Here is a 22,603-nt window from a genome sequence, read left to right on the forward strand (position 1 = left end):
CCTCGAATATGATGAAGATTACTTAACTCTTGAAAACTTATATCCTGAAAATCTTGTTCGACTTTAAGGTCCTACGTACTGGACTTGAATCTTGCTAACCTTCTCATGTTTCTCTGGTATTTTATGGGTAGAGAAATAACCATTTGTTTCAGGAAAATAACATGTACCCAGTGTTTCACTTCTTCCTTGCAGATGTGCACAGCCTGATTTACTGCTGACCATTCTAAAAATATAGCCATTGATTTAGTGGTAGAATGGGTTATTTCAGCTGAGACTGACAGTGTCACTAATTAAAGCTGCTTTTGGCTTTATTGCTGCATGAGTTTCCATCTGTTTTGCACATGCTGCCTGTGTGATGTCACTCTTTCATTTGTGATGCTGAAAATCTGCTTTCTCATCACATGGTTCAAAAGTTTCATATTTCAGTGTCATTCTGCTGTTCCTCCAGAGAGAAGCCTTGAACTGAGTGAGCATCAGCTGTTAACTCTCTAAACCCTTCAGCGTGGAAGAAGGTTATTCAACTCATCAGCTGTTGAAGGACTTGGCTGGGCATTGTATGGAGTGATATATTTATGATCAACCGAAAATTTATGTATCTGATTCTGTAGTTTATTCCATTCAGAACATACCGTTGAGAATACTACACAGAAAAAACATAATACTGTAGGACAAACAAGTAATCATTTTGCTAGGAGAAAGGATTGGAACCTTGCCCTCCTAAGGCCTTGCCCTACAGAGAGCTAGTATTTTCATAGTTGAGAGAGGAGTGGATTAGAAACTCGCCTAGTCTTCCTCCTCCTCTTTGGCCTTCCTCCTTTCACCTTCCTTTAAAAAAAGTTTTTTTTATTGGATGGGTCATTATATCAATTCACACATACAACACATTTTATCTCCCCCATATAATAATATCCCCCACCCTTCCCCCCCTTTTCCGTTGACTTCTGACAGTTTTCCATTCCATTCATCTAATTAACTTTACTACCTCTTAATATATAATCCTTAACCATCCTAAACCCTATATAACATAGTTATCCAATAACATATAATATATTCTAACAATATGCATCATATATTTAATACTATATAATATCCAGTATATTCTAGCAATGAATCATATATTCTATTACTCAACATTTACACTCTCTATACTAACATACTCTATAATAGTATAACCTATAATATTCCATATCCAAAATAATATATATCTACTATACCATATCTATAACATTCAAATTTATTGTTATTTTCAGTATTACTTTAAGATACATTGTCTCATTTTTTCCTCTTATAACTTAAATTAAGCGTTTAATATACGGTCCTACAATATACCATAATCTGGTGTATACCCTATAAATCTTGTCTTATTACGACCTAATGTATTATAGCAAAATACATCACTATAGCCTGGTATATTATCACAAACTATATTATCCTTTTCCAATATAATGTTAAAATTTCTATCTCTATATTCAGTTAAAGTAACAGATCACTATCCTCCCCTTAAAAAGTATCCAAAGACCACACTTTCCCTTTAATGTCCCACTTTTCCCCCATATAATTCTTAAATTTCTCCCAGCTTCTTATATATTCTTCCGCAACTTCTTCTCGTAGTTTCCTCGTAAGTTTGTCCATTTCTGCCAGATTCAATGTTTTCAAGATGCAATCTTCCACTGATGGTATCTCCTTTGTCTTCCACAACTGAGCATATAGTATCCTAGCCGCCGTAATCATATAAAACACCATTATCCTTCCATTTTATCAAATTCTTCAAGGTTCATACATAACAATAACAATTCTGGGTTTTTAACAACATTTTTCTGTAATATATCTGACATAGCGTCTATTTCCCCCCAGAACTGTTTAGCTTTTTCACACATCCACCACATATGGTAAAAAGAACCTTCATGTTTCCCACATTTCCCACATTTATCTGACATCTGACTGTTTCCCTTAGCTAACTTTTTTGGCGTAAGATACCATCTATAAATCATTTTATAAACATTTGCTCTTATCGTGGTACATGTTGATATCTTTATAGTATTCTTCCACAATTTCTCCCAAGCTTCCATCAATATATCCTTATTACAATTTATTGCCCATTTTACCATTTGAACCTTTACTATCTCATCTTCTGTAAACAATTTCAACAAAATTTTATACACTTTAGATACCAATTTTCCCCCCCCCTTGAAGTAAACACTGTTCCAGCTCTGAATTTTCTGTCCTAAAACCTGCTTTCCTCCGATCAGAATCATACAAATCTTTTATCTGCATATATTGAAACCAACCATATCGAAATGGCAATTCTTCATTGTTTTTAATACTATATAAATTCTGGTCCACTCTAAGGATATTTTGATATGTCGTCCACTCCTCTCCTTCGTATTCAGTCCTTGGATTGACAACCTCCGCTGGTACAATCCACGTTGGTGTTTTTTCATTCAAATATCTCTTATATTTAGCCCATACAGCAAATAGACTTCGCCTCACAAAATGATGCAAAAACATCATATCAGCCTTAGTCTTTTCATACCATAGATATGCATGCCATCCAAAGGTTTTATTGTACCCTTCCAATGTCAATAGTTTATGGTTTTCCAACAGCATCCAATCCCTCACCCAAACCAAACATAGCTTCATAATATAATTTCAGATTTGGTAGCTGTAGTCCACCTCTCTCCTTTGCATCATATAACACCTTCATCTTGACTCAAGGCTTTTTCCCTGCCCACACAAATGTTAACATTTTCCTTTGCCATTTTTCAAATTGCTTATTGTCTTTCACTATTGGAATTGTCTGCATTAAAAACATTATCCTTGGTAGGACATTCATCTTAATTGCGGCAATACGACCCAACCATGACAGATTTAACCTATTCCATACCATCATGTCTTTATCTATTTGCTGCCATAACTTTCATAATTGTTCTTGAATAAGTCAATATTTTCTGCAGTTAACTCAATACCTAAGTACCTTGTTTTATGAACCACTTCACAATCCGTTATCTTCATTAACTCTTGCTGTTGTTGTTTAGACATATTTTTACAAAGCAGTTTAGATTTCTTTTTATTTATATAAAATCCTGCTAACTCTCCAAATTCTTTTATCTTCCCCAACAGTCTTGGCATATTTTGGAGCGGATCTTCCACTATCACCATCTCATCATCTGCAAAGGCCCTCACCTTATATGTATACCCTTTAATCTTCATACCTTTAATTTCATCATCTTCACGTATTTGTCTTAAGTAAAATTTCCAATACCATTACAAATAACAATGGAGAGAGTGGGCATCCTTGTCTCGATCCCTTTCTTATCTCCAATTTTTTCGTTATGTCCCGGTTAACAACTATAGCTGCGGATTGGTTTTTGTATATCATCTTTACTGCTTGAATAAACATCTTGCCCACCTGCACTTTTTCCATCATTGCAAACATAAAATCCCAATTTAAATTGTCAAACGCTTTTTTGGCATCCACAAAAAAAATCCAACTTGTTTTCCTGGGTTTTTATCATAATATTCTATCGCATTCAAAACCGTCCTCAAGTTGTCCTTTATCTGTCTATCTGGTAAAAAACCTGCCTGCTCCTCCCCCACAAACTCTACCAACCAGATCTTTAACCTCTCAGCCAATATTTTTCAAAAATCTTATTGTCTATAATTTTTCACATTAGTTAAATCTTGTGTTTCTTTTGGTATTAATGTAATATTAGCTTCATTCCATGTCTCCGGCAAATCATGACCTTCCAAAATCACATTCATCACTTTCTGCATCAACTGCTTCAAGTCCTCTGCCATTACTTTATAAAATTTAGCTGTAAGTCCATCCGGTCCTGGCGCCTTTCCCACTTTTGTATCTTGTATCGCTTCCAAAATTTCCAATGTTGTTATTTCAGCATTTAATTTCTCTCAGTTTCTTGGGCACCATTGGTAAACTCAACTTTCGAAAATATTCTTCTAATAACCTTTTATCAATTGATCTCTTCTGATATAACTTTGCATAATATTTAAAAAATGCCCTATCAATTGAACTTTGATCAAACAGCTCCTTCTCATCCTCCACAATCTTACTGATTGTTTGCTTTTCCCTTTTCTTCTTCAATTGCCAAGCCAAATATTTCCCTGGTTTGTTGGCTCCTTTAAATGCTTTTTGTTTCATCCTTTTTAACTCCCATTCCTCTTCTTTATAATCCATTGTTCTAATTTGTTCCTGTAATATTTTAATTTCTTGTTGTAACTTCTTTTTGCCCGGTCTTTTCTTTAACTGTTGTTCTTTTAGCTTAATTTTTCCTTGAATTTCTTTCAACTTCAACTCTTTATTTTTCTTATCTCTGGCATTTAAATCCATAAGCACTCCTCGAATCACCGCTTTGTATGCATCCCATACTTTATGAATTGCCACTCCTTGATCCACATTATATTGTATAAAGTCTTTAGTCTCTTTCTTAGGAACCTCCACATTAGCATGACTGCTCAAAAGATCCTCATTTATTCTCCATCTCCTTTTTTTTACCTCTCATTCCAAATCTCCAAAACACAGGATTGTGGTCTGAGCTAACTTTTGGCAAAATGTCCGTTTCTTTCGTACACACAGCAAGCTCTTTAGATACCCAAATCATATCAATTCTTGAAAAAGACTGATGTCTCGCTGAAAAAAAGGTATATTGTTTGGCATTTGGATTATATTTCCTCCATATATCTTCCAAACCCTCTCGTCCTTGAAGTTCAAAAAAAGATTTTGGCAATTTCCCTCCTTTATTTTTTATCAAATTCATTTTTTTATCTAATTGCACATCTACTACCCCATTGAAATCCCCTGTCACAATCACTTGATCATATGTCATCTGTCCAAGTCTATCTTTAATTTCGTTAAAAAATTGCTCTTTCGCACTATTTGGTGCATATATTCCCACAGTCAGGGCTTTTTTAGCATTACAATCAAATTCCACTGCCACATATCTTCCATCTTTATCATTGAAAATCAATTTCGGTTGCAATTCTTCTTTAATATAAAGTACAATTCCTCTCTTCTTTTGCTTAGCTGTTGCCACAAATTGTTTCCCTAATTTTTTATTTTGTAAATATTTTACATCTTGTTCTCGTATATGGGTTTCTTGTAGACAAATCACATTACATCTCTGTTTAGCCAGCCAATGAAATATTGCTTTTCTCTTTGAGGGTGAATTAAGTCCGTTGACATTCCATGATAATAATTTGTATTCCATAATTACAATCGGGTTGATTTTGATATGTCCTTTCCCTATTCTACCAGAAACACTTCCATTGCATGTCTTGATTTGATAACTTGCCTCACAGATTGGAACTCAAAACTCATCCCTTCTGGTATTTCCCATCTATATCTTATATTCATGGTTTTCAACTTTTGAGTCAGATCCCTATATTTTTTTCGATCTTGCAGCACTGATCTCGGTAGCTCCTTCATAATTCGAACACGCTTCCCTTCAAGTACCAATGGGGATTCAAAATGCTTTCTGAGAATTTCCTCTTTCATTCTTTGGGTAGTTAACTGGACAATAACATCCCTTGGCAAATTTTTTTGCTCTGCATATTTGGAATTAATTCTATAGTCAATATCTAAATTGGCTGCCACTTCTTCCTGCTCTTTATTTAGAAATTCTGCAATTATTTCAGTAACTTGTTTCAGGGTTGTTCCAACCATTACTTCTGGAATGCCTCTAAAACGAAGTTGCTTTTTCATAGCTTTGCATTCCATTACCACAACCCTATCGCTCACTCCAGCTGCCTCTGCTCTTAAACCTTCCGTTTTCACATCCATCTCTTGTACCGTCTGCTGTGTAGCTTGGAGTTCCGTTCTTATTTCATCCATACTTTTTGCCAATTCTGCAACCTCTGATTTTATTGCCTCTTTAATCTCTTTCACTAAATTCAACTGAGAGTCCTTCACTTGCTTTTGTTTTTTTTTTTTATATAAATTTTTATTTTTTTTCATAACTACAAAACACTACACAGCACTACACAAGACTATCACAAGGAAAGGGGAGAAGAAAGGGACAAAGGGGGGTGGAAAAAGAAAAAAAAGAAAAAGGGGGGGGAATAAACTACAAACACTAAACACTACACTTCAATGTTTCCCTTCATACTGTCATAATACAAAAATAGCTCCATAGGATAATGATGGAGTGGTTAATCATACAGAGAATAAACATTTCAAATTCTGATTAAACTTTCCTCCCCCTTCTAGGTCCCGGACGCAGTTCTCTCTGTACAACCGCTGTTGCGGTGCTCTCCTCCTCCTCCCCCCCCTCCGGCTCCTCCTTTTCTTCGTTCTCGGTGCAGCAGAGTTCTGGGTTTTTATTCTCAAAATCCTTTAGTTGATCTTCTGATAATATCTTATAGGCCTGATCTTTATATCTGAACCATATTCCTTCCGGGAATAACCATTTGTACTTTATTCCATGGTCCCTCAGAAGAGCTGCAAACTTTTTATATTTCAAACGCCGTTTCCGGACTAGAAATGGAACGTCCTTCAAAATCTTGACTTTCAAACCCATAAACTCCAAATCCGCATTGTATGAGTTATATAGGATGGTGTCCCGAATCTTTTTAAATGAAAAGTCAATAATGATCTCACGAGGCAACTGTCGCTTTGTTGCATATTTTGAAGAAGCCCGACGGACCTCCAAAATGGCGCTTTTAACCTCTTCTTTAGTCGTCCTCGCGGGTATCGCCAATAATTCCGAGACCACCTCCCACAGATCCTCTTTTTCCTCCTCTTTCACGTTTTGGAGACGCAAAATTGTCTGCGTTCGTTCCATCTGTAGCCCGATCAGCTGGTTCTCAACCAACTTCAGCTCCTTTTTTGTAGCCTTCACAAGTGACGCACTTTCCAGAGCAGACTTCTCTGCCCCCCCGCTGCTGCCTTAATGGTTTTCACTTCGCTTTCAATTAAGCCCACCCTTTGATCAGTTTCGTTCAGCTTGTCAACAAAGGGTTTTATGGCTTCCACCACCGCCCTGCGCACCAACTCTTCGAGCGACTCCCCCTTCAAGGTAGCCGAGATTGACTTACCGAGAGCGGGACTTTGCTTCTTTGCTGCCATTTGGGGGGGGCGCCAACAAAATTCTGGAACTCAGCGAAGGGGAAGAACGAGTCTTCTTCAGATCAACCTCTCCTTCACAAACGCTTGTAGAACAGAAGGGATTCGCTTGTTTACGGGCTTCCGCCTGTTTCTTTTATTTGCCGTTTCTCGTTGCCCGGCGGCACTCGAGGCGCCGCACACGTCTGCCGGCCTCCATAGGGACAAACGGGCAATTCCCCCCCCCGCATTGATTTCGGGGAGTTCTTCCCGCCACGTCCCGGACCCTGGCTCCCTCCCTGGGAGTCCTGGGGGCTAATCCTTGCGGATCAGCCGCCCGGTCAGGGTGCCCGGTCGTTTCCTCCCGGACCAGCCGAGAGGAGCGTCCGGCATGGCTGAGAAAACGAAACCGAATCCCAACTTGCTTTTGCAATTCTTGAACCATTTCCTGCGTCTTTTGTATGGTTTCATTTGTTTCCTTATTACCTTCTGTTATTTTTTTGTCCAAATTTTCAGTTGCTACCTGTCAGTCTTTATCTTTTTTCCCCGCCTTGGACTTGCTTTAGGACCCCACGAATCGGCTCTCTTCCTCAACTCCGTCTTTCCTTTTTTATATTTCTTACTTTAATTAAATCAGTCTTGTCCAATAATATAAAAAGAATGTAAAGGGAAAATTTTTATCTTTTTCCAGTAGTCAAGATGTTGGCCGTTTTTTCTCAATGGTGTTCTCTATGTTTGCCTTCCACTTTTCCCCTATCCAAAATGGCGTATTCCGCTTCGTTTTATCAGTGTCGGACGCTTTTCTCTGTTACAGAGTTACACAGTTCACATGTAGTCATCTGTCCTTCCCACACTCAAGATGGCCAACTTCCGCTTCCTCTTCGGGTCTTCTGTCCCTCGCTGTCTCTCTTCCCCTGCTCCAGCCGACTTCCTGTCCTTCTAGCCACCACTCGGCTATATTACAGGCAATCCACTTCTCATGATATTTCAGCCACTTCCCACACTCTTCCCCCTCTCCAAAACCGCAGGTATGCAAAACAAAAAGTTCCTTTTGCTCTTTTTAAACTCTTTAAATCGTTAATTTCACGGATCTTCACTCCCCGCCACTTTTAATGTCCTTTGCTTTGGGGATTTGTCTCTTTACTTTAAAACGTTTCAGTCTTTGAGCAAAAATCAAGCCCGTTAAGGGAGATGGTGATCTTTACTTCTCTAAGTGTTCTTGGGTTGTACTCACTGTCTCTTTTGTTCAATCCTGGTTGAAGTTCGTTTCTGAAGCTTGGGTACGGTGATCCTATGTCAATTTAATGACTCCAAAAGGTTGCTGCAGAGGTATTAACCGCCCCTCGGGGAGGGGATCTCAAGGCAGACGGAGAATCCTTAATTCAGAACCCCCAATTTGCCAAGATCACACCCTCTTAGGACCAACGAGGATCCTTGCCCGACTTCTGCCTGAAATCGGGGGGCTGTGGGTGATCTAGGCACCCCACTAGCTCCGAAACAGCAACCCGGATGATCCAGCTCCCTGAATCACTTCAGACCACCATGGTCCTAAACCGGAAGTTCTCCCTCCTTTCACCTTCCTCACTAGTCTGTTCCTTCCTGCTCTTAAAGGCCCATACCAGGCTGCACATACTCGATAGCCCTTCCTAGCCCTGCTGGAAAGGCTAGTCTCTGGGAAGGGGCTAGGGCAGACCTACTGGGACCTATTGCCAGGTAAACCTGTCCTGTCCCATCTTCCCACACTGCCTTTCTTCCAGATCTCTGATCAGCTGTAAAGGATATAAGAGTTACCAAATAATTCTGACAGCAAATTATAAAACAAGTAGCTTAGTCAGTTATCCAGTTCCAGCAGTTGAGTCAAAACAATTTTGACTGAGAGATCTCTGTCTTTTGGTGCTACACCTCTGAAGATGCCAGCCACAGCTGCTGGCGAAACGTCAGGAACTACAATGCCAAGACCACGGCAATACAGCCCGGAAAACCCACAACAACCATCGTTCTCCGGCCATGAAAGCCTTCGACAATACAAAACAATTTTGTTCGTCATCATAATGGAAAGGGTTAAGTCCTTCTTGCACACTAGGTGTTGTGGTAGAGGTCCTTTAACAGTATCTGCATGTGCAGAATGTAATTCATTAGTCTGGGAGATTATACATCAGTAATCTAGAACCTGACTGAAACCCCCTCTAATGCCAATACCTTTCTTGTATACTGGCACAGAAAATAGGAAGCCTTTGTCAAAGTAGCTGATTTTTTAAAAAGAATATCTCCTAATGCTCCTGACCTTTGATGAGGTTCAGTAGACCCTGGTTCAGTTAAGAGCCTAGGTGTTATACTAGATCCAGCTCTGCTGCTAGAGAAGCAAGTAAATACAGCTACAAAAAAGTCCTTCTCACAACTCAGGCTAGCCTCCTACCTTGGCATGGTTGATCTGGCCTCCCCTCAAAGTTGACTTGGAGACTAGCTGGTGCAGAATGCTGCAGCTCATTTACTCTCAGGAGCTAGATAGAGCATGCATATCATTCCTGTTATGTAGTCCCTCCATTGGCTTCCCAATAGATACTAGGCCCAACTCAGGTTGAGAGTAGACATAGGCATGAATCAAAATATGAATCAAATTTCATGATGAATCAGGGCCAATTCATGTATTGCGAAAATGTGTTTCGTGGGGCTGCATTTCTCATGACATCCACGACTTTTTGGGCCAATTTGTTCGATTTGTGAATGTTTCGTGATGCCAGACAGGCTGGTGCTGATCCATTGATTCCCTATGCAACATAGGCCCAGAATGTCTGCACACCTTTTGTTGCAGTGGAAACCCCAATCTCAGCTCACATAACCTTGATAGGCAGCTCTCTCTGCCAACCTGAGAGCTGAGCAATGCAGGTCTGTGCAAGTTTACCTGGAAACTGTAGTCAGAGATTCCTTCCCCTCTCTGTTTTGCTTGTCTATTTTTAAGAATGGGATGGTGGAGTAGTGACAGTGGTGGCAGCCTCAGCAGCTCCTTCTGCCGCTGTTTGCTGCTTGCCAGCTTCAGGAACCCTTCCTTGACTCTGCCTCTTGTCCTCCTGCTGCTCTGACATGCCTGCCCACCCCCGCCACCAAGCTTCCCAGAGCAGATCTACTCTGCTTGGCTGTCCCGATGCAGACTCACACTGGCAGCAGGCAAGGGAAAACTCCCAAGTTGTCTGAGCAGGGCAGCACCCAGTTCCAAGGTTCAGGCACCAATTGGGCACACTCACGGCTTCAAGTCCAATGGGGGCTTCCAGAAACACATCCACAGGAACAGGCCAAGGTCAGGGACAAGAGAATCAGTTCAAAACACAGCAGCAAGGTCAGTAGTAAGCGGACTCGTTGCTTCCACGCAGCCACTCCCTCTTTGGCTGCTTTTAACCCTCACAGTGCTCAGCTGCCTGTGCTACAGCAAGCACCTGCTGGCTGTCTCAGTTCTGCTCCTGCGAGCACTCACCATCACTAACGATGCTGGGCCGGTGCTGTGCTGCTAGCCTGGCACTGCACCTTCTGGCTTGGAGGGCTCTTCTAGCCCTCCTCTGGCAGCGCTCCTGAGGCTCTGGTGAGGAAGGGGGAGAGCTGGCCTGCACCTGGCTTTCTGTTGCCAGCCCAGGGCTGGGAAGCTGAGGAACTGATGTGCTGGGACCTGGCTTTGGATCAGTATCTGAGCCTTCAGGGCCTGCCTCCTCCTGCAGTGCCTCTGCCACTGGCTGTGGATCTGGGTCAGGTTCACCAGCTGCCTCTTCCTCAGAAGAGTCCTCTGAGTCTCTCTGCTCTGCTGGGCCAGGTTGGTCCATGACATTGGCTTTTCCTTCAAGAACTTGGAGGTGGGGGGGGGAGGGCATGTCAGAGCAGCAGGAGGACAGGAAAAGTCAGCAAGGAGAACCTGAAGAGAGGAAAACCCAAGCAGATCCACTCCAGTTGACTTTTCTTCCAACAGCGGCAGAAAGCAGGAGGATGGGAGGGAAAAGTCAGCAAAGATTGCTACTTGGAAGGTGGCTGGAGGAGAGCCTGCTGAAGTCTCCCTGTGAGTTTGGCATCTCTGGGTATGAAGGGGTCCATTGTAGGGCCCTGGGATCTGACGAATCATGAACCTAACTAACCCTTTTGTGAAACAGGACAATTTCGTGAAAGTTTGTTTTGTGGAATGCGACGAACTACAAAACTCAGGCTTCGTTTTTTTCCTGTTTCATGCCCATCTCTAGTTTTTACTATCCTATTCAAAGCCCTTCATGGCCTTGGCACCTAATATCTGTGGGACCACCTCTCCCCCTAATGTTCCGCCACAGCAGCTTCACTCATCTGGACAGGGCCTTCTACTGATGCTGCTCTGCAGTTGGCAAAATGAACAGCTACCTGCACATGTGCTTTCTCAGTAGTAGCCCCCACCTAATGGAATGGCCTGCCTGATGAGGTCAGGAAAGCTCCCACTCTCCTGGCTTTCAGCAAACTATGCAAAACTGAATTATTCATGAGGGCTTTCTCCCCAGATTGTAGAGCTGAGTCATAAGAAATAGCTGAGAGGGATGCATTGGTATGGACAGGGACTATGCTACTCTGTTGGGTGCTGTCTGCTGATGTAGACATGTTCCTACTAGGGAGTTTTCAAGTTGCCAGACACACCAGGTAAATTAGTTATTCTTTGTTTCAGGAAGATTTCATCTCTATGCTCAGTTTTATGCTTGTTTTTTCAAATTTTCAGCTATGCATCGTATCTCTCCGAATGTCCTGTTGTTCATTATTGTACTTTGCTCAGTCAATGTCCTAGTTATTGATCATACTGTATTTTCACTCATACTGTGTAATCTATCTTGAATCTTGAGGGAAAAGGTGGATTATAAATAATAACTAAAAAACCCTTCTTTTGGCACAGCTTCAGTATTTTTCCCCCTTTTATTTTATTTGCAGACGAAATCTCACAAAACTTTCCCTCATCTTCAGTCACATGCTTGCAGAAATCAAGGCAATCTTCCCTAATGGCCAGTTCCAGGGTGACAACTTTCGTATTACAAAAGCTGATGCTGCAGAATTCTGGAAGAAGTTTTTTGGAGATAAGTAAGTATCCTTTTGTCATTGTTGAGTCTGTCAGTGTAGGTTGGACAGAGTTTGTTTTCCAGTGATGATGAGGTGAATTGTTTTTAGCTTCACATTTGTCATGCATATCTCAAAATATTTCTATTGGTAAAATCCTATAACTGTACATTTGAGGACAAGGTCATGAGAAATTAGTATTGCTTCAGTAGAAGACATTTCTATAAACCATAGACTGCATAGTCCAAGTCTTCTGTGCATAATGACAAACTTCTTTTTTGCTGCTTCAGATTAAGTTGACAATTTCTAAAATCATTATTCTTGGCAATGACTGTAGTTAATCAAGCTGAAGACAGTACGAACAATAATCGTTTTGGATATTGTCAATTTGCTTGGAAAATTGATCTGGGTTTTCTGAACTTGACTTTATTTTGAAATACCATGTTATAACTAAATCCAGCAGAACATGAGCACAGGATCAGTGAAGGACTCCCACAATGCTTACTATAGGCTTGTTTCCCCTTATCCCCAACAACATGAGCAAATGTCCATCTGTAGAGGCAGCACAAGGGGGCATTATAGGGAATAGGAGGTCTTTCCATATTTCCATCTAGCCCAACAGTAATGTAGTGTGCAAGTTAAGCCTACTCTGTACATGTAGCGGAATGAGTTGGTGCAATGAACTTCAGAATGCAGGTGGGAAGAGTCACCTTTTAATGTTGAATAAAAAAGGAGACTAGCAAAATGTATTCCTCAAAACATTTGTGTCAGCTCTCACTTTATTAAAAATTTCTGGTAAATGAAAAAATGAGTTCATCAAGGAAAAAAGACCTAGTCTAGCTCTTTGCATGCTGTACAGGAATTATGAATGTTTGAAAACTTTGAAAAATGTAATCTCTTACTTGAAGTCTATTTTAATACTTCTTTCCCACTTCATTACCACCTTACTCTGTTATATATGTAGCCCAGGTCAGTAGTTTGGTTTTCTTGAACCATGTGGAACTCCCCTGACCCTTACATATGTAAATGAATGGAAATTATTTTTCATTAAAATGGTTACAGTCACAAGCGCATATAGATTTTTTTAAAGACTAGAAAAATACAGGGCGGATGGCTCTTAGTTACCTTTAATCTTAACAGCTACTTCAGTTTCTGAGGCAGTGTAACTGATCTGAGAAACTAAAGGGAACGGCTGTTAACGTTGTACTGTATTCTTACAAATTTATTTGGGGCATCTGAGTTGCTTGTATTGAAGATGGTAGATTAGATTGATAATGGTTTCCTTTCGCAGAGAAATATCATTGGTCTTCACAAGTTATCATTGGAAAACAAGACATTTAATCATCTTTAAGAAACTATTAAACATGTAGTAGCATTTTGAGTTGAAGTTGCTTTTGCTCTAGAATTTAATCTCCTAGTTAAAGGAATGCCTGGAACCAATTGTATATGAATTGACCTTTAATCTACTGAGTTTATACTTGGCAGTATGCCTTGGGTCATGTCTTTTAAACTAATGCTTGTTATGACAAATTAGTCTGCAAATGGTTCTCTGTATTCCATTTTTTAAAGCTATAAAGCATAGGAAAGCTTTGGTGTTCAGTCTTGTCAAAATTGCTTGATACGAGTTTTTTGTGACTTCTTGAGCTTAGGGACTTGAAATGCCAAGAGTTGATTATTGCAGAACAAACCTTTCAACACTTGGGATTTTAGTTTACGTCGGACACACATATTGGGAGAGCAGAGCCTCTTTTAGGACTTTCTCTAATGCCTAAATTGAGGATTTGCTGTGTTGTCAGAAATACAGTTATACAGGAAAAGTGAGTCATTGGTGTTTTCTTTTTCCCTCCACATGTGTGTGCTGTAGAAACTTAATTGTATTTTCTTAAAAGGATGATGGGTACCTTTGCATTAGGTGCTTCCCCAGATATTTTTTTGAATCATACAGTGGGGCCACTGTTGCTGTTGCACTGTTTTTCGACCTCTAAATGTGACTAGAAAATCAAAAGGAGTAATGTTTGTTCACTAAGAAGAATTTCAGAATACTGATGTAGCTGTCAGAACCTTATTCTGCAGTTCACAATACAATCCTGCGTAAACTCTTTTGACTAGGGGTGTACGATTCGGGATAAATACCCGAAATGGACCTGATTTGTAAAGATTCAGGATTTCCGAATCGGGCCAAGCATTGCAGGCCAATTTGGGAATCCTGAATCAAAGCTTTCTGAAGCAATTCGGGTCACTTTGGAAAGCTTTGGTTGCGTTTAAACCTTTTGCCCTTCCTCCAGCTGACTGGCGGACACCTTGCTGGAGCAAGGGTGAAGGAATAAACTTATTTATTCTCATATTTATTGAATACACATATTGATTCTGTTTGTCAATGAACTTGATTGTATATGTATGATTAATTGTGAATGTATATAATGCAGGTAGTTTGCAATACTACCTCCAGCAGGAATTGAAATTGATGTATGCTGGTGGCTGATGTTGAAATTGTTATTGTTTACACAATACCTTGTGCACTGTTAATTCTGCACACTTGCACTTTAATTATAAAAAATTGAACAGAAATTTGTATTATTGTTTCATTTCTTTGGATTTGTTCATTACCCGTAACAGGCCTAGTTGTTGTTTTGTTTCCACTCCTTATCCAAGCTGGGTGAAGGCAGGGGGCTGGCATTGCCACCTGCTCCACTCTTGATCCCCACTGGGTGAAGGGAGAGGGCATTGCCACCTGTTCCATGCCTATTCCAGCCTGGGCTTCCTGACATGATGTGCTCTCTGGAGTGATGGGCTGCCTCACCTGGTCTTCCCTCCACAGCAGCACCCTCTGGTGGTGCACAAGGGTAGGAAGTGAGTTGTCTGGAACACGCAGCCTTTTATATAGTAGGATTTTGAAAAATCAGTCAAAGTGGTGGAAACTAGCTGGGGAGGGGCATTTTTCAAGCAAGCTCCATGGAATTTGTGGGGACCCTTCTCCTTCCTGTTCATTAAAGATCCCTCAAGTTTCAGGAAGATGAGCCCAGAGTCCAGTTCTATGAGCCTCTGAAGAAGGTGCCCACAGCTGGTCTCCGTTGTTTCCTTTGACGGAAACATTTCCAAGGCTTTCCAGGCAGATAAACCTTAAACAAAGGCAATCCCTGGCCAAATGCAAGTCCCACTCCCAATGCAAGCTGAACCCACAAAGCCAAACAGAACCAAACTGTAGCAAGAGAACCTGTACCAAATCAGAGATTCTCAAACTGAAGCAAGAGGGGGTGAGACTAGCCAGACAAGCCATGGAGTTTAAAAGGCAGCTGGCAGTGACTTGAAGAACTCTTTTGGAGCCCAGGAGGTCGAGGCAGGTTGGGAATCCACAGCCCTCACAGAGAAAAGCAGGCAATAAAGGTGGAGCAGCGTCAAGAAGGCTCGAAGTTCAAAGTTGAACTTTGATTGCTTTTATGCTGAAAACTGCCTCAAGTGCTATGGGCTGGGGCCTGTAGTTACAGTTTAAAAAAGTGAAGTTCAAAGGCAAGCTCTGCTGCAGGAAAGTGGTGTGAGGCTAGTGGGGACAGGAGGTAGCAGATAGATAAGTCAGGAGAGGAGCCAGCTGGGAGCATGGGGAGCTGTGAGGGCATAGGCCAAAGGAGATGGTTTCCCCCTCCTATGCTTGGAAAGAGGAAAAAAGCTTAGAGAAGCCAGCCTGCAGCATTTGTTGGATTAAACTGACTAAACTCAGTTTAATACAGTTCAGTTTCTGATCTGGAATTCTCTAATTTGAACTGGCATAAGTGGATTGGCATAAATGTATATAACCAGGATATGAATGCTGGGCCCTGACTTGGATAGTCCAGGCAAGCCAAATCTTGTCAGATCTTAAGCTAAGCACTGGTTCAGCCTTGGTTAGTAATTGGATGAGAGACCTCCAGTGAAGACACAGTTGCAGAAGTAGGCAATGGTAAACAACCTCTTTTAGTCTCTTGCCATGAAAACCTTACCGGGGCGTCATAACTATGAATGTGTCTCTCCGAAAGCTGTGGAGTGGATACCACTGACTTGCACATTAAAATCCCCTATTGCCTGCCTCTTTTGTAGCAAACCATTTTTCTGGTTTGCCGTGCCCTTCAGTCCTGGAAACTTTGAAGGTGCTGGTGGTTTAGGTTTTTTTAAAAAACTGTAACTACAGGCCCCAGCCCATAGCGCTTGAGGCAGTTTTCAGCATAAAAGCAATCAAACTGTATAATAATATTCAACAATAAAACATTAATGTAGTAGCCTAAGAACATTTTAACAATAAAAGTAGCACATCAAGAAAACAAAATCAACATAAAAGTGGATGCATTTTTTTTAATCAAAGCAAGCACACAAGCTAAATAAAATAAGGCAAGACTAGAAGTCAACCAAAAGTTTATATTTGGCACTTAAAACTTAAATGAGTTAGGTGCCAGGTAAACAGCTGTGCGAAGGGTTTTCAGGAACCGAGGTACAATCTTACTGTATTTTAGACCAGTTGAAGGTTCTGAATCATCTTCAATGGTAGCCTCCTGGAGAGCATCTAATCTGTGTGAGCAGAGCATGGATACCTCTCAAGAAAGGGCTTCAGTTTGTTAACGATGCTGCGTGTCACAAATGAGATACATGTAGCTCCAATAGTACCCTTAAACTGTATAATGGTTGTTTTCCCAATCCTGTGGAATAAAGCTGTTGGATATAATGAGAGTCTCGCCCTTTCGACTTTTTAGTGAGTTATGTTAATTTGTTCTTATTCATTGGAGTTTGGTTATATGGGTTAAGGCTGTTTTAATATTCCTAAGAGCTCTGTGTTACTGGCTGTAAATTTTTGTTTTGGATTTGTGCTTGTTTATTTATGTGATACTTTTTCCCCCTTGTAGACGTTTGCTGTGAGCCATCTTTAATGTAACTTACATGCTTAAGATGCATCTGCTATCTAATACAGATAGGGTTCATAAAACAACTGCATCCATTGTAGATTGTTCAACAATATTCTGAAATTATTATGTGAAAAATGATGTGACTATTAATTTTTTTAAAAAAATATTGAGAAGTTTACCTTTTTTATGCCATAGCTGTCTGTATTTATTCCTCTGGCCTTTTTGCTGCAGTGTTTTCTATTAAGCTCTTCTTGAAGAAGGATGGAATCATCTAGGAGTTTTTGATTTTTATTGTAGGCTAGTTATAAGGTACACAAAACTTCTATGGTTATGGACGGTTATTACTTGAAACTTTTATCTACCAATTTTTAGCACCAGAGATGTTAAGAGTATGAGACAAAGGTCATACAGTATATTTTAAATATGATAGAACAGTGTGTCAAAAGGTTAAACAACTTCATTTCATGAAAACAAACTAATCTTGAAACTTGGAAAATGACAATAGTGTGATTCATTAACTTATTTTCTTACCACAGAACCATAGTGCCTTGGAAAGTATTCCGGCAATGTTTGCATGAGGTGCATCAGATTAGTTCTGGTTTGGAAGCAATGGCTTTGAAATCTACGATTGATTTAACTTGCAATGACTACATTTCAATTTTTGAATTTGACATCTTCACAAGATTATTTCAGGTAAAGAATACAGACTAGTTCAGTATTGAATGCTGTCTTTCTATGATTTTACTATTGTTACGTTTTCTCAAAACATACTGGAGATTTCTGTAGTGGTCTGAAGTGATTTTTGTGGTATGTTGACCCCTCTTCAGTGTTAACCAGAATGACTTGGTATAAATAAATGTTTTGAGTTTTAATAATGTTGTGTTCAAGTTTTGTTTAAAACTTTTTGGGGTACCTATTTTGAGTTCGTAATAATAAAATTCTTGCTCTTTGCCACATTTAGTTCATGGGAAGCTTGTAGTAATAAATCTTAGATTCATTTTAAGCTGCCCTACTAAGAGGGAAAACCAAGACTTGGTATGTAGAGGTTATGAAGGCCGTTGGCTTCATATGTCCCAGGGAAAGCTGCTTCCTGGTGTCACAAGACTCTTGTGATCCAGAGGAGTTAGCCGTGTTAGTCTGTAGTAGCAAAATCAAAAAGAGTCCAGTAGCACCTTTAAGACTAACCAATTTTATTATAGCATAAGCTTTCGAGAATCAAGTTCTCTTCATCAGATGCCTGATCAAAACTGGGCAGATACAGAAGAGGAGGGGGAAAGAGAGAGAAGGGAGGGGGCATAAATCACAAGAAGACAGAATGCAATTAGCATAGAGGCAATCAAAACATTCCTTTGCTTGGAAATGTAAACATCTCCTTTTGGTGTGCAGTCAGTTTGTAGCAGTGAAGGTATCCAATTCCTATGTAGTATAAGCCTTCGGTAACCACAGCTCTCCCTGCCAGTTGCATCTGACAAAGAGAACTGTGGTCCCCGAAAGCTCACACCAGGCGTCACTGGGCTCCCCCAGATCACGCCTCTGTAAAGAGAATCTGTTACCTGTGGTAATGTGATAACCATTCATAGTCTATTCAGTCCCAGCTTGACAGAGTCAAATTTGCATATGAATTCCAATTTAGCATGCAGATCAGTGGGCTTCAGTGAGAAGGGAGAAAAGGGCAAAATTGACCTTGCTTGCATCTTCTGTTGGTAGAGCCATACTAATTGAAGAGCAAGTGTGTTACTCCTCCTCACTACAGCCTACTGACCTGCATGGCTGTTGCTGCATGCAGGTTCTGTGACCCTAGAAATCAGTGAAGGACGGGAAAGCAGAGAGCATCTACAAACCTTGGGTGAGCATATTGCTGGACTCAATCCAGTCAATTTGAAGCCTAGAGATTCCTATATTTTTGTAATCTTGCCAATAAATAGTAGCAGAAGGGCAGGGATGAGAAAACATTATGTTGACTCTCAGGGCATGTTTCGAACTGGGGCACATTGAGCGTTTGGGATTGAGACAGTATGTGTTATTTATGTGGATATTTTATCTACAATCATACTAGTTGCCATGTTTCATATTCCTGATTGGTGCTCTAAATTACATGCTTGACCTAGGTAAAAGATGTGCAACAGTACTGCTGTTCTGGAAAACGGGGGAAGAGATGATAGAGAATTTTGGAAATTTTTCAGTTTTGGACAAATTATTGCCAACTAGCTAGAAAAGAACAAACTGTTACATGTGGTAGTTGTTATTTTCTGCCTTCACAAGACTTCTTTTTTCTTCTCTTCCCTTTGTTGCACTGGTTCTCATACTGCCCAAAATTGCTGTAATTGCCTTGGGGAATAGTCTTGACCTTTGCTTATCTTGCATATATTAATGGCAAAATATTAAAAATTTTAAAAACCCTCTTTTGCATGCAAATTCCTGCTCAGCCATGAAGCTTGCTTGGTAACTTTGGCTGCAGTGCTAGGAACACTTTCCTGTGGATAAACCCCATGGAATAAAATGAGTCTTACTTCTGAGTAGACCTGCATAGGATTGCTCTTTCTGGGCTGTTGCCATAAAATGTAAAGGGAAAACCGTTTGTACTATGTTAAGCTTCATGGAGTAAGGGTGGAACAAAAATGTAAATATTTGTTTGCACTTTGAATTTAGCCTTGGGGCTCAATATTAAGGAACTGGAACTTCTTAGCTGTGACACATCCTGGATATATGGCATTTCTGACTTACGATGAAGTTAAAGCAAGATTACAGAAATACAGCACCAAACCAGGAAGGTAATGCTTTTCAACTCTTATTACAGATAGCTCATTTGTTGTGTGTGCTGTAAAACTACAAGCTTTCATTCATGATTTTATATACATTGGTTAGAAAAACTGGTATGATAAGTCATGTATTTTCTAGTAATTTTTCTGTCTACACTGAAGGAATATAGTTCACCAAATAGTGGTGTATTATGCATACTGCATTCTTTTTAAAGTATAGTTTACTATCTCTTCTGTACATTAAAACTTGTTCTGTATTGAAGATAATGTTGGAAGTATTTAATATGCTGAATGGCTAATGTTAACTTGGTCTGTATTGTGAATTACATTTTACCTTGTACATATTTATGAGTTTCCCAGCCATGCTGGAGGAACTGTGACCATGGTATTACTGTTCCTAGTAAATATGACTCTCATTTAGTAAGGCTCATTTGGTAAGGCTTAAGTACAGAATTGTCACCATTGGTGTTTCAAGCTTCAGTGTTAAAAATCTTTCACCCCTTTTAAAAAGATCTGTGAGTCTCGTGTTCAGTGGGTCATAGGCACCAAATGTTATAACCGTAAAATCAATGGATTGACCTGTTAGCCCCTTGATTTTCATTGGTGCTTCAATCTGTGCTTCATCGTAATGACTTTACTTCAGCTTGTGGCTTTCTTTCTTTTTATTCATTTGCCTTTTATTTCTGTAAAAACTCTCCCATCTTTTGCTCCATTTCGGTAGCACCATTACATAACAACATTTCTGTAGGGCATATCTCTGAATGCTGCTATTCCTCTTTTTAGTACTCTTCTGTACTATGTGCCCCATCTTGTGTATCCAGATTCTTGAGATCATCTTGCATGTCAGCAGGGGTAGTTTTTATTGTGAAAATTAAGAATTTTAGCTTGATCCAGGGAATGAAAAAGGGTTATGGGAGCTACTGGAACAGGAAGTTGGGGCGCGGGGAGAACATCAGATCTCTTTAATACTAGCCCTGTAGTTTTAATATTATTGGACTAAAAAAGGTAGATGCTTTGTGTTCAAGTAATGAACTTTGACACCAAGTACAGATATCATTGGAGCATTATCCTATGACCCTCTTCTTCTCTATGCAGAGCTGGTTTTGAGGGTCATGATACTCTCTCAGGCATGCTTATCAGGGTCTTGCTACTTCAGGGGAAATTAGCAGAAATTATTCCTTCCCCTCTTGAAGAAGCTCTTCTGTGAAAGAGCAGAAATCACTCCTCTTGCTATGAGCTCTTATGTGAAAGGACCATGAGTTTATGCAATGCGTGTATTTGAGTAAGAATGATACTTACAACTTCCCCTTGTTGCTGCATCTTCCCTCGCTACTCACACACAATATTCCTTGACCCTCCAGAACAGCTTTTTGGGGAGGAGCAGTGGTCACAGTGTGCTGAGGAGGGACAGATATGAACTCATTTCATTCACAGTTTGTAGGATCTAACCCAATATTTTTGGCTTCTGCCCAAAGACAAATATATAGGACAGATTTTGTTTGAGGGTGAGGAGTGGAGGGAGAGAATGGCACATGCAAATAGAATTTCATTTGGTTTTGACAATACCTTCCATTGTCAAAGAGGGAAGCAGCTTATCAAATGGAACAGTACTATATCTCTTTAGCAAAAAAAAATATTCTGCCTCTGGATACATTTCACTTCTTCAGATCATAACTCCTATTAACTTGATAAACTTCGTTGTTTTCAGGAATAAATCCCTGTCAAAATTCCCAACCCATGCTTTAGGGTTTTTTCTAGGCATGTGCACTAAAAAAAAAATGGTATTATTCAGATCCAGGTATCTGGAATACCATCTATATTTGGTGTTGCTGATATTCAGGTTCAATACCACAGTATAGTATTCAGATCCAGGTTTTATTCAGGAATCTAAATATATTTGACTCCATTGTTTCCCATGGGAGAAACTATCTGGGAGGCAGTTTTTATGGAAACCCCACCAAAATTGCAGAGAACCTAATTCTTCCTATCCAAAAGAGCATCACATCTGTAGACCCAATTTCGTAAGTTGGAGTCATTATTTAAGACCCCCAACAAATCATGTTAGATCTCCTTATTTAGTGAATATCACATCCCAAAATCTCAGAAAATCATTTACCTCCCTGCGCTTTCAAACAATGCTGACAGCTTTACTTACAGGAAGATACCATCAGACCCCAATGGCTCTCCATCTCTGCATATGCGGTGCCTCAGTTCCTGGGGATCTTATACATTACACCTTATTTTGTCCCATGTATGCAGAGGTTAGAGCTAAATTTCTTGCTAACTTGTTAGTGGGGCGTAACTTTACCTCTGATATTGACAAACTCGTTTTTTTGTTATCTGATACTGATTCATTTGTCACTGGCAGAGTATCCCTGTTTGCCTTTGCTGCAAAAAAGATTAGGGCCAAGATTGTTTCCTCAGAAACCTAACTTTTCTTATAACTATCTGGTATTTATTAAGGTCCCATTTTAATTGTATTTTATTTTTATTATTTTAATAACTGTATTTTATGCTTGTAAGATAGATTTCCATTTTTACTGTTTTTAACTTTGTATTGTGACGGCCTTTGGCCATATACAATTAAACCTACTACCTACCTAGTTCTTCCTATCCATTACAGAGCCCCTAAGTTTCAAGAAGGTTGGACCAAAGGTCCAGTTCAGGAGACCCCTGAACAAGGTACTCCCAGCCATTCTCCGTTGCTTCCTATGGGGGGAAAGTACAAGGCATTCCAGGGCAAAGAAAACTTGACCAAATACACAGGGGCAACCACTGGCCAAAAGCTAGTTCCAACGCACGCTAAAATGACAAAGCCCAACAGAACCAATGCCAAACCAGAGAATTCCAGTAGAACCAATATCACCTCCCCAAGA

At 40.1% G+C, this 22,603-nt stretch overlaps 1 protein-coding gene across 1 annotated transcript in view; it reads left to right on the forward strand.

Annotated features, from left to right (window-relative positions):
• Window positions 1-22,603, forward strand: part of CBLB (Cbl proto-oncogene B) — a 138,348-nt gene that overhangs the window by 56,110 nt on the left and 59,635 nt on the right. Inside the window, exons 4-6 of the mRNA XM_054973564.1 lie at window positions 11,978-12,124; window positions 17,505-17,661; window positions 19,618-19,739. Coding sequence (XP_054829539.1) covers window positions 11,978-12,124; window positions 17,505-17,661; window positions 19,618-19,739 — 426 coding nt within the window. The remainder of the gene's footprint in view (window positions 1-11,977; window positions 12,125-17,504; window positions 17,662-19,617; window positions 19,740-22,603) is intronic.

The sequence above is a fragment of the Eublepharis macularius genome, chromosome 3, assembly GCF_028583425.1.
Source record: "Eublepharis macularius isolate TG4126 chromosome 3, MPM_Emac_v1.0, whole genome shotgun sequence".
Lineage (NCBI taxonomy): Eukaryota > Metazoa > Chordata > Lepidosauria > Squamata > Eublepharidae > Eublepharis > Eublepharis macularius.